Source organism: Botryllus schlosseri, chromosome 11, assembly GCF_051294905.1.
Source record: "Botryllus schlosseri isolate E-star chromosome 11, Bs_hap1, whole genome shotgun sequence".
Classification (NCBI taxonomy): domain Eukaryota; kingdom Metazoa; phylum Chordata; class Ascidiacea; order Stolidobranchia; family Styelidae; genus Botryllus; species Botryllus schlosseri.
In genome coordinates this window covers 20,105,166-20,118,067 of record NC_137246.1, presented here as the reverse complement: position 1 = coordinate 20,118,067, position 12,902 = coordinate 20,105,166, and the positions used below count along the sequence as shown (strand labels likewise).

The window sequence follows — 12,902 nt, the reverse complement described above, 5'->3', positions numbered from 1 at the left end:
TAAAAAGCTGCGCCCATTGGTGGAAAAGGCATATCTGTTAAGTCGTGACAACCCACCGCATTGTCACATAATGCAATGAAATAGATATCGTCTAAAAAATACCAAACTATCTTTAATGCGACGTAGAAATGGCATTACATTCCCCGTGGGTGCATAAGAGATACATGTTTGAAATTTCCACGTCATTTATACTGTTGTGACACCATGAGGGATACTCGATTTGAAATGGAATCACTCTGGTACTTGATTTTGCCCAACCTGCCTGCTACTTGAAATACCGACTGTAATGGGTATGTATTGGGTGAAATAACGATTGTAATGGGTAAGTATTGGGTTATCAAATAGCTTTTTATTTGCATAAAAATATGCGATTAGGCAGTGTAGACCAGGATCTGTGAAACATCTCATTGGCAACAAAAATAATTCACAGTGACATGTGACACCAAAATTCAGTCATGCCTACTCCATTTCCAGACAACCCCCGTTTGTCTTATGTAAGATTTCGTGTATGTTCAAAGACACTCCGGGATCGATCCCAAAAGCCCCTTTTAGACCTAACGGGTTGGATGGTGTGACCGAGTCGTCAAGGTGATGCTTTCGAAGTGCTTTGTCGATTTCCACGGAGCTAAAGAACGCAACGCTGAGTGGCAGATCTTCAATTCCCACTTGGTAGGCAAACATTGCCCTGGTGAGGAGGTTCGAGATCTGCAGTGCCAAGGCAGTTCTGTACCTATAACACCACCAGAATTTGTTGAAAGTGCTAATTGAATGGACACTACCAATTAAATTGTCATAGAGTTTGATATTCACAACAACTTGGAAGTTTACAGACAGTTACCTAATTGTTTGACCTTGAACAGACATAGGGCCCAAAAAGTGATTACAGCCTCCATTGGGTTTGATGACAAAATATTTCAATCGATTGACGATTTAGAATCCATACTAAGCCTACTTTCAAGCCTCAAGTATAAATTTCAAGTCGGTCATTGTTGAAGTATCTTTGATGTCGAACCCGAAAAGCAAGACTGGTAGCCTCAAGCCTATGGTGCGGGAAGTCATCAAGGAGTATAGCAGGTTAGAAATGAATGATAAAGATTCGAAGATTATCATATTGCAACGCCTGAGCTTGTTGCTTACACCATAGTGGCACAAGCAGCAAGATTTCAAGTACACAAGTTACCACAATTCTCAAACCTATAATACTGGGCCTATCAAGTTATCTATTCTTACCTATCTTCATCAGCACAGATGTACCGTAATTCATCGTGAATACTGATGGAAAACCTGGCCTTTATTAAGTACCGCTTGATCAGCCACCTCATGCATGCTAACATCAAATGCATGTAATCAACGGCTGAACTTTGGACGACCCAATTCATCCTTGTAGGCAAGTATCTTTGCTGGAAATAAAGATGATGTAGTGAACACTAGTGCAGCGGTCTTCAGCATTCCTATAGGTTTCATTTTGGACTACTGACATTTCTACCGAATTACTGCAATACTGCTCACATTAATTTATTACATGGAAAGTACTTTTAAATTGAATTTTCATCATTTCCCAGGTGGAATTGTGTGCAACATACGAATAACAATATAGTTCTAAAATTCCACAAATAGTTAGCACCATTAGTCCATCAGCCATAGTCACACAGATACGTCTCTGAATTGCAGAGTGATCTGCAACACATTGTTTTAGCCCAGTGGTTCCCAACCGGTGTGCCGCGGCACACTAGTGTGCCAATTGGACTGCTTAGGTGTGCCGCGAGCAAATGTGGTAAACTATGTCGAAGTATAACAAAAATCTCAATTTTGAGTGTGTCATTGTTGGTTTTTGTATTGAATTTACCCGCTCAAGACCCGCGAAGCACAATCCGATGCAATGAACAGATAGAAGGATGCCGAGGCGACCGTAGTTACGGTATCTCAATCTAGTATTTCAATCTGGCATCCCCATTAGGTCATGGATTGAGTCTTTCTCTGGACTTTTTATTGTAAAGACGCTCTGAGCACAGCAACGTATAGGGGCGGATAATCTAATAAATCTGCAACGCTTTGTTACGTGCTACTGCACTTCCATGAATCAAACTGGGGCCTCCACCGTCAATGGGTGTGATATGCTAGTTTGCCCACATAGTAGCATCAGTAGCATTTAGGACGGTGATAACTAAACTCGGGTAATCGGACCGTGATATTGAGGTGTGGCCGAAGTGTTCGCCTTTTACTTGTCACCCCCATGACAACCGGAGGCAGAACAGGGACATGACGCATGTCGATGATGACCTTTTTATGCTTCTATTTGTAGTCGTATTCTTGCCATGTCTTCGTCATCGATGATCATTTTACACCATGCCGATATTACATATTTTGATTCCTGAGATGCCAACTTATAGCACGGCCCACTTTTTGTAAGACACTGCTTTTGCAGATCGTAGGACGAGTAGGAGCCTACATAAACCTCGAACACCTAGGAAGGCATTCTCACCATCGAGAAATGAACTCATTTGAAAGTGATGTTCGCCTTTAAAAATTAGAATTGCCAACATTGTCATTCGCATCTCGATTGTTAGGTAGCGTGCCAGCACTGCAGTTAAAATGAAGGCTCAGTGCGCAATGTTATGTTGCAGGCGACAAATTCGAGAATTGAGAAGTAAAGTTGATCAAATTATATCAGTTACAAATTTCCCCTCCGCTGAGGTTTCTTATCCCGATTTGTTGGAACTACAATTGAACTGCGGATGGCTGCCAGTAAGACTATTGAGGTATACTATCCTCACATGTGCTATTACACTATCTGCGTGGAAATGTGTTTGGTAGTTGCCTGTGCCGTATAAGCCAAAAGAGTTCGGAACCCCTGTGCTAGTGTGCCGCGAACTATTTTTAATTTTCGAAGTGTGCCACGAGGTCAAAAAGGTTGGGAACCACTGTTTTAGCCTATAATGGAATATTCTACTATGAGAATCTGAGGCTATTTGTTCCACACCGAAAAGTATTTTAAACCTTACTTGGACTCGAGAAGGCTCCAGTGCGGTCGTTATTCTCGATCCCAGAAAAGGAGTGCTCGGATTCATGCTGGACGCAGTTTGCTCCAATCTGTTGAACATTTCCGACTCCATACCGCCATGCCAAACACGGCCTACGACGAGATCCCTCTCGTTAACATTTACAAGGTGTCCATACTTAGCCTTGGCTAAACTTGCCAACTGCTTCACTTCGTCGTAAGTCACCAAACCACCGATTGCAGCATCGGGACTTAGTTTCGCCCGGAGTTTTTGCGCATAATATCGACCGTCTGTACTTAACACATATTTCCGACGTCCTTTGGTCAATCGGAATAATTTGCCAACTTTCGAAGCGGCCTCCTTATCTGAAATGCCAGGTTGGTATCGTTTCAACATTTGCCGTGTTGCTTTTTCACCGCTACCGTATATTCTCGCGTAGTTAAACACTTTCGCTTCATCTCGTGATATACCAATCGAGTGCGCTGTTTTGCTGTGTAAGTCTGTGCCGTCACTTTTGGTGCCTTGCAGCGTCATCCAAGAAAGCGGAGTGCATCCGTGCTCTCGCGCTGACCCAGCATCCGCAAGTAATGACGCAATCCAGAGTTCTTGAGAATCAACATCGGCGCCTACAAACGCAAAGCCTGGAGGAGTTTGTATCATCGCTTTCAATTCACTTCCTATACTCTTGGCTCGGACGTTACTTGCTGTCAGCCATGTCGGTTCGACGCCGCGCCGGGAAATGGTGCCGAAGACAACAGTTAGAGGCAGAATCACACCTAAATCTCCTTGAATATAGTCTGGATGATTTTGTATCGAGTGTGGGACGTGTTCGTCAGGAAGGCTCATGAAGATTTGCGAGAGAATCCGTTTCCTTGACAAACGCCAGTATGATGACGCTTGATTTATCTCCAAACATCGGTTGGCGCCTTCTTCGTGGGCCGATTTTAGAATACCTTCGTCCATTTTTGATAAAAATTCATGCGAAAGCGGGCTTCCGACATTAAAGTCGTTTCCTGCTTTGTGCGGTAACTTGAAAAACCTGTACCCGCTCGGTATATCAGGAATGCGTACTTCTACACCCATTTGGCGTGTTGTATCAGGCGGTGATCTATCTGAATCAGTGTCCAAGACATCATCGAGACTTTGAACATCCTCGGAAATCTCTGAATTGCTTACACTGAATCCGTTTTCTGGAACCAAACAACCCCACCCTGTTGCTACGTTATGATGAAGGACATAACCATTCCATGTCATGCGTAAAAGCTTGGGAGTCGTTCTGGTGAGCGTGGATAATTTTACAGGCCCAGGCTTCCAATTTGCATCGTTATGTTTCAGACATAATTCGGCGTACCATTTCGGGTACCCTGGCATGTGTTTATATACTTTGGGAAGAAGTGCATGGGTGTCTAGCACAGAGCGCATTAATGGACTAGGGGTATAGCTTCGATGATTTTTTGGAATGTTAAAAAACCTTTTTTCATCATCACTCATATGATTGAATATCGAGTTTTCGTCAGGTTTCGATGGATTTTTATATTCATATTGTCCCACACCTTTTCGAGGATTTTTGAGTAACTTCAAGTCTCCGATGCTCCAATCGAGATTCCACAGCCAAGGATCTGTTTTGTACTTCTCTCCGTGCAACAATTGACATGCATTATTGGCAATGTCCATCAATGTAGATTTCATTTCTCTGTCAAGGTCTCTGTAGGTGGTGACCGAATTTTGCAAGTATTTCTTCCAGTTCCTGTTGGTCGGGAGGTACATCGTACTCATTTCGAGCATCGCAGCCATTGTTACAGGGTGCGGGAATCTTGCACAAAATTTCGGGAATAACTTTTCTGTAACGTTGAACGTTGCTTGAACGTCACCGGAACAGTAGTCCATCAACATATCGAAATTTTCAGCGACTTCTGCCATGTTCCCATTCACAAATATGTCGCGCGCCGATTTTTGCAGTTTACTGCCGCAATAGAACTTGTGTACATCACTGAGACTGTTCATGGATCCAGCGTCAAGCCAAGTGTAAGATAAGGCGTCGTTTTCAGTTTTATCGGTGGATTTATAGACTGCCCTTTGTTCATTTGCAAATCCACTTACGGCGATGTGCATACTCATTGTGTCGATGAATCTTATACCACTTTCTTCAATAAAGTATTGTTCTTTGACACGAACTCTATCATAACTAACATTGTGCCCGATTATAACTCTTGGCCTGTTAGATGGTGCAGAGCTACCATTTTTTCTCTTTTCGAGAGGAATCAAGGATTCAATTCCAAGACTATCAGAACGGGTTCCACTAAAAATTCTGGGGCTACACCATGAGTACCAACAATTCTGTGACGCGGCTATAGCCATGACAGGAGAAAAACCTTCGCTCACAAGAACTTCACAATCGAAAATCATGGCGTCGTCTGGCGGATATTGAATGGGTGTAGCAGTACATCCATTTTCATCCTCAAAGTACTGTGTCCATCCTTGTTCCCGGGACCATACCTTAGGCTTTGGCGGGAGCCCTGATTTGCATAATCGGAGCAATGATTTGATGTATGGTTCACATTGTTCAATTGCAATTTTTTTGAAGTGTTCGTTGATGTCTTTACCGTGAAGTCTTGGAATATTGAGCTTAACATCTGGGATCGTCTCGGTTGAACCAGTTCCCAGATCGAATTTTCTCAACTCACTTATTGCTCTTTGGATCTTCTGCTCTTGGTATGGTTCTTTCGGAGTTCCTTTAAAAATTTGTTTGTAGAGATTTTTGGGTAGCATCTGAATGTACATCGGGTTAACTCTGATGCTATCATCTTCGGAGCTCTCGATATGCATTTTTTCGTTCATACACTTACAAGTACTAATTGCGTTCTTCTGGTTTTGTAGGAGAAGTGGCCATCGCGAGAACAGTTTTCGCACGCATTGTGCGACTTTCGGCATAGTAATTTGATATTTTTTTCTCATTAATATGTACTAACCATGTTCCCACTATAATATGCTTTCGTAACCCTCCTTGCCAAGTGCGAATTGAACAAAACAATCGACCTACGATCTCGATGTAAAGTTACAGTTCCTTCCAGTTCCGACTCTCCTTGGCTTGCACATGTGTTTTGTTCCCGGTGAGTGGGCGGGCAGTAGGCGAGTCACTCTTTCTCGAATGAATGATTGTGCAGCGAAGTGTGCAATAGATTGCTCATCGCCCAGTGTCGGACCTGGAGCTGCAACTCACAGCTTTTTGATTGATCGCCTTTCAGTGTACACACGACTCGGCATTGCGGTTGCCCCATCTACGTTGGCCAAGATCAGATACCAAATTAAGTCGTGGGACGAAGGTCCACATCTGTACACAATACTAGAACATAATTATGATGATGATAATTCATTCCCCGATTTCAGTCTAAACTACGATATGTTTCCAGTCCGCGTTATCATTGGGTTGACAAGGAACTCGACGTTTGGTAGACTCTCAAAACCTACGAGAAAGGGGGTGTGATTTCTGAGATACCGGCCTTCCTCACTCAACGTCACCATTGTACATGCATGCCAAGACCTAACAGGAACTTTCCTCGTATCTCCGTGCTCGAAATCTCGCCTTTTCGTGTTCGCACGCATCCTACATACTAGCGCACAATCAGTACCTCCTGCCACACTCCTATCCAGACGACTCAACCCCTCTCTCACGTGTACCGTACATACCAAACATTCTATAAGACAGCTCAATACAATGCGATTACCAGGTCGTCACAGCAGGTATGTAACCAGGTCACAAGGCACCGAGTCACAAGTCAATCTTACTTTTATAGTTTTGACTCGAGTCAAGTCGAGTCATTTTCAATTCACCACCGAGTCAAGTCCGAGTCCAAGTCAGCGAAAAGAGGGTCGAGTCCGAGTCACGGTAATATGACTCGAGTCGAGTCCAAGTCATTGTGTTGACTGCTCAGTTTCCTGTTAAAGTATTGTTAAACCCACTTTTTATAACTCTGTTTGGTGATGTCGAATGGTTCGCATTTATAATATACTCATTTTCCTCACTTTTAGCAGTTTCTGATCGCATTTTCAAGTACCAGTACCAATAGATGAAATCCCAATAGTGTGGTTACTTTACTATTCTTCGAAATTACAATGAAATGTCGGTATTGGCCGTCTGCGTCTCGAGTCATATGACTTGGCTCGAGTCATGCGCAATGACTCGAGTCCAAGTCGAGTCAATACACAGATTGACTCGAGTCGAGTCGAGTCATTTCCGTATTTTCCCAGAAAATCGTGACTCGAGTCGGACTCGAGTCGAGTCATGACTCGAGTCATTACAACCCTGCGTCACAGTATAATACAACGAAAAACTTCACAATTTCATGCTACAAAATACGCAACTTCAAATAGCTACTTTGTCAACTACAGTGATTTCATTGATAGACATGATGTCAGCTCACAGGCTTCTGCAACATAATAACATCTCAAATGGTGACGGCACGAAATTTGCACTTCAGAAATCAGTGTTGGGATGACTCGAGTCATGACTTGACTCGAGTCAGACTCGAGTCACCTTTTTCGTATGACTTGACTTGACTCGAGTCACTTTGCTAAAATGACTTGACTTGACTCGGCGTACCAGAAATGTGGATTGACCCGTGACTCGAAGCAAAATTCACGAGTCAATTTCAAGTCATCAAGTAATCGGTGTTGATAAAAGTCACCGTATCTTGCATATGTTCGGATTGTTCGCAAAATGCTGGTGTAACCCGTGAGAGCGACCAATCATTCAATGATCGTGTGTTTCATTGAGCCTTCATTGTTTTCACACAAATAAATTGACCGCAAACGAAGTGATCGAAGCTTAACAGCTTACGTTGTCGTAAACTATATAGTGGTAAAGTAATATAATAGCAAAATGTCTATTTCTGTTCTCTGATCTTACCTTAACCAAACCTCTTGTTCTATTGAAACTGAATTCGAATATAGTTTATATAGTCCTCAACCATTGGCGCAGGTTCTAATTGTATCATATCAATTTGTAAATGGGTAATGTATTGCATCTTGCCAATTCGTTTCTCTAGTCTCTATTCTCTATTCTCTACGTATATGTGAGCGATACAGCCCCTTCTTGTGTGTATATTTAACTCTATATTCGTTCATGGGTTCAGAATCAATGACCACTCAATCTGTATTTCAGACAGCTAGTAAATTACAATGACGTAATCATGTCTCATACTTCGAAAATGCAACTTGACTTGAATTGTGACTTGACTCGTGACTTGACTTGACTTGACTCGACTTGACTCGAGTCACCTCCAAAAATCGAGTGACTTGACTTGACTCGAGTCACCTTCGAAAATTGATTGACTTGACTTGACTCGAGTCAAAATGTGCAATGACTCGAAATGACTCGTGACTCGATGGTAATGACTTGATCCCAACACTGTCAGAAACTGGAGCAGCTAGTCAGATTGAACGTTTTTCCATACGGATGCATAATATAATATAACAACAAAGAGAAACATGAACTAGTCTATTAGTGAATACTATGAACACAAATTGCTTAAATAAAATAATACAGAAAATTCATGAAGTTTATGGAGCATGGTCGTCGTCGAGGACCATAACACGTGCAGCAATAAATAAGGCTACATCAAGCCTCATATTTTATGAATAGCAGTAGTGCCCTACAGCGGTAGTCAGCATCGAAGTACATCTATTGTTTCCGAGTATTCAAGTAGTGTACCTCTATTTGCAGCATTTTCCCAAGTAAATTTAATTTACCGTCACTTCTACTTCATAATATTTCGTGATGTACTTACTTACTTTTCGTTATTTACAGCTTGCCAAGTAGAATGAGATTGAGAAATTCCGGGGCTGATAGAATTAAATATTCAGTGAAGTGAAATTCTTTTACTTGAAGTAGTTATAGGTTACATTTGCAAGCGGTACTTTTACTCGTACTGAGCAGATTTTTGCATTGCCACTTCTACTTCTACTAGAGTAGCTTTATTGACTGCTGTGGCCGCCTCTGGTGCCCGACAATGCAAATGCATATTTATTACCTGCTGCAGCACTAAAAAAGTCAAAATACTGTATTACTGACCGATGCTAGACGCTGCCACGTATCAACCAAATTTGTTATAATTCTGATTTCTGTTGCGATTCATACGGATGTTCATAATTGCAAACACAAGCCGGGTAATTACAGCAAGGCTGCAGAGCCGCGTTTTTCAAACCTAACACAGATCTGGTGGGGACAATAGTAGCTTTGTGTCGTCGGACAGCTTCATTGACATGGCTTAACATAAGTCCGTGACGAGCAGGGTTCAGCGGATGTTCCTCAGCTGGATCCTCGTCGGTGTTGAATATTAAAGGCGGATCGTGAGAGACAACGGTGTCATCGTAACATCGCAGATTTGTGATCCTATCATCGTCTGGAACTCCTTCGTAGCAGAAATCAGTGAAATCTGTAGTCCGCATCTAAACGCACAAGAAAAACGTCATTGAAAGATTGGAGATTCCACATCATATTCACAACGCTTCACCTGAGTCACGTAGGAAATTTTATACTCGCCGTAACGAACCGCCATCAGTCTATCGGAGCAATAATGGAAAAGAAACTCATGCGGGGACGGAGATTCGTTCCTCAGCACGCCAGAGATGCTTTTACTATCTCTGGTTACATCATCTTCTGCATACGCAAGATTTTATGATAGCTCAGAGAATTTAACATTATCACCACCATCAGTCCAAACCATCTGCGTTCCCTCCCGCTAACTCTAGCAGTGTAGCGTAAATGTCGACAGTACTGACCACTTCGTGATTGACTTCACCAGCAGGGATGGTACCAGGCCACCATGCGAATGCAGGCATTCTTATTCCACCTTCCCAGGTTGAGCCTTTTCCACCTATTACCAAATCTTACATTGGTACAGGCGTGTCATTCATTATGAGAAATATACTGATGTTACAGCATTGGGTTGCCTTGTGTCACATTTTTCATTTACCCAAAGTATGGTGACTCTTTTGGGCTAGCGCGGGGTCAATTTAATCGAGGTGGTCAAAGTAGTCACCGTTGCTACTCAAGTAGAAGTCTACTCAACTAGTCTCAAGTCTACTCGACTAGAAGTAGGAGTGGTGGTTCGCAAGTAAGTGAGTAGGTATTTTACGCCTGTTTGGGCCTTAAAGACTGAAAACTGTCAAGTAGAAGTAGTCTAAAATCATAACTACTTCAAGCGGAAGTAGAAAGTAAAGGTCCGAAAGTACTCAAGTAAGTAGTTTCTAAAAGTAGATTAGGTCGCGGGTTCACAATCTTCACATACGTCACTACTTAGGGATTGACAAGTTTAGAAATTACCAGGTCTGTCTCCAAGATTAACACAGAACGATTAATGATGTTATGAACAGGCGCAATGTTTGAAAACATATTCAGTTGCTACAGAAGCTACTTCACCCGGTTTGCATCACAATTATGCTCACAAAAGTAATGTACACACATCAAAAACAACTTTCTACTTCACAAAATCCAAAGTGTAAAAAGCGAGTTGCTTTGCCTCAAATAGTCCAAGTAGAAATGGAAGTGCGGTAGACTAAAGCAGCGCTCTTCAACTGGTGTGTGCCTTGCACCCAAGTGTGCATGAAAGTCTGCATGGAGTGCAACAGTACCCAAGAGTGCATTGCACTTGGAATCAGTGGTTTATATCCTGTGGGTGAAACTCGTAATTTTGTCGACCTAATTTCGGTAATCAGCCTCTGTAATGGACCAATAGGTGGCAGCCAGATGAAAGTGAGCGACGACCTTTTTTTAGTCAGTACACATATCTGAAGCAGTATGAACACCGATATCTTACAATTTGGCAGACAGATGGGACTGATGACTTTTTTCTTTTAGTTGACTCGCAGTTTTAGTAGCTTGACCTGACAGGGGGCATGAATTAGAGCTACAACTTTGAACTCCAAAAAAAGCTTCATCATCATCATCATCATAGTTTTATTAAAAATTTATCAAATCAGTACACCATACGATTGCGATATAATGAAGATAGGAGAGTACCGAAACGACTTGGAGTAGTCTTTTAATCAGACCCTGACCTACAGCATATAAATAAGAGGCATGCACACTGGATAAAAGAAAGAATAGCATTGTTGAAGAGCACTGGTCTAAAAACCTCTGGAAATGATACCGTATCATAAACTTTCAGTCCAACACAAAATCATTGATAATAAACATCCTTACCCTTGAGAAATCCTGACGAACCTCCATCAACGCACATTTCCAATTGTGGCCCATTGTCCGAAATGAAAATCGCCAACGTATTCTCCTGGATACTATGTCTCTTGACAGTGTCCAGCACTTCACCAACAGCCCAGCTCATTTCATTGATATTGTCTCCATATATTCCTGCAGATCACCAACACTTGTAAGTGGCATTACAAAATTATACTTTTGAAAACAAACTTGCCTCGACGTGATGATCCGCAGAACCCGGGTGAGCAAAATAAAGTACAGTGTGCTTGAAGAAATGGCATGTACAAGAAAAACGGTTGATTCTTGTTACGCATAATGAAATCCTTCGCGTCTTCGACCATTTCAAAAGTGGAGTTGATCATATCCGTGGGTTGTTGCACGAATGTCGAATTTTTGTATTTGAAACATTTTTCACTCATTTCAGCTGTGGAAAACTGCATCACAAAAGCAGTGCTGTTAGGGAATCAAACGCGACACAACAACGTACGGTCTTACTTTTTTTGGGTCGCATTTCCAATTCTGTCCGTACGGGTAATTCGTTCCGACGTATTCAAATCCATGATGCATTGGCAGATGACCACCATCATTCGCCACCTTTTCATTAATTCCTGTATGTATTTGTACAGTGATGCTTTTTATGAGAGTAATCACAGTATCGTATTGCAAAATATTATAAAGATCAGATTGCAGACCTAAAACAGTTACAAACTATGGTATATTTATGTGTGTTTTGTCATGTAATACAGTGTAAATATACATTTTATTTCAAGTTCGAAATCTGTTATCAAATTGCTGTACTTTGAGTATTCCAGAACAGGCCAAGGTGGCAATTTGATTAACATGACTTAATTCAATTGTTTTTTGAGTTGTTCTGACTATAGTTCCCAACCTACAAAATGTTTCATTTTGGTAACGATTTAAAATGGAATGAATGGAAAAAAAATAGAATTAGAAAAACATTCAAGTATATGGTACAAATATTGCGACCTACCAAGGTGCCATTTTCCAACCATTCCTGTAGCATATCCTTGCTGCTGCAGTGCTTCTGCGATTGTAATCTCGGATTTCGGTAATCCTCCTTGATCCCACTGCCAAAACACTCGATTTGGTCCAACAACGCCAATCCTGATGGGCAGTCTCCCTTGATTTGCAACACAAAAATGATCTGCAGGAAGCTCCAAATGTCAAACACCCAATTTACTATACCTGTGAGAAGGGATGCTCTGCTGGGAGTACAAATTGAATCTCCAGAGTACCAGCTAGTGAATCGCATGCCCTCATCTCCCATCACGTCTATAGGTCCTTTTTCCTGAGTGGGGTGACCAAAGGATTGGAAGTCACCGTACCCCACATCATCAGCAAAGAAAATTATGAAATTGGGAGACCCAACCACTGTTTTGGCGACACACAGGAAGAACGCAAAAGTCGAAATTCCTACCAGCATCCTTTCAGCTATCACCGCTGCCAACTCACGAGTCTCGACCACCGTTTTGTATGATCAGCAATCAGCATAAGCAAAGCACTGTTGTTTGCTATTAAGTATCGTTGAACAAATATTTCCACTATGTCCTCTCAGTATTATGTATTATCAGAAATATCCCAAACTCGGACGCATTTTCCCTACGATCTTATTCACGTTCTGCTATTTCTTTGATCTCATATACAGCGGACAAATGCAGATCAAGGCT

At 41.9% G+C, this 12,902-nt stretch overlaps 2 protein-coding genes across 3 annotated transcripts; both read right to left on the bottom strand.

Annotated features, from left to right (window-relative positions):
• Positions 1-329: 329 nt before the first annotated feature.
• LOC145449899 (DNA polymerase subunit gamma-1-like) lies at positions 330-6,731 on the bottom strand. Its single transcript, XM_080328338.1, has 3 exons — positions 3,003-6,731; positions 1,231-1,400; positions 330-730 (listed from the first exon to the last, which is right to left on the bottom strand). The coding sequence occupies exons 1-3, from the start codon at positions 5,952-5,954 to the stop codon at positions 460-462; spliced, it is 3,393 nt and encodes a 1,130-aa protein (XP_080184464.1). The 5' UTR covers positions 5,955-6,731; the 3' UTR covers positions 330-459.
• A 2,093-nt stretch (positions 6,732-8,824) lies between these two features.
• On the bottom strand, positions 8,825-12,902 carry LOC145450632 (arylsulfatase-like). Of its 2 annotated transcripts, none has more exons than XM_080329136.1 (8): positions 12,421-12,902; positions 12,206-12,355; positions 11,710-11,822; positions 11,429-11,648; positions 11,203-11,367; positions 9,722-9,886; positions 9,512-9,657; positions 8,825-9,446 (listed from the first exon to the last, which is right to left on the bottom strand). In XM_080329136.1, the coding sequence occupies exons 1-8, from the start codon at positions 12,656-12,658 to the stop codon at positions 9,105-9,107; spliced, it is 1,539 nt and encodes a 512-aa protein (XP_080185262.1). In that variant the 5' UTR covers positions 12,659-12,902; the 3' UTR covers positions 8,825-9,104. The 2 variants fall into 2 exon arrangements, with proteins under 2 accessions (XP_080185262.1, XP_080185263.1); XM_080329137.1 differs by having other exon boundaries at positions 9,722-9,874.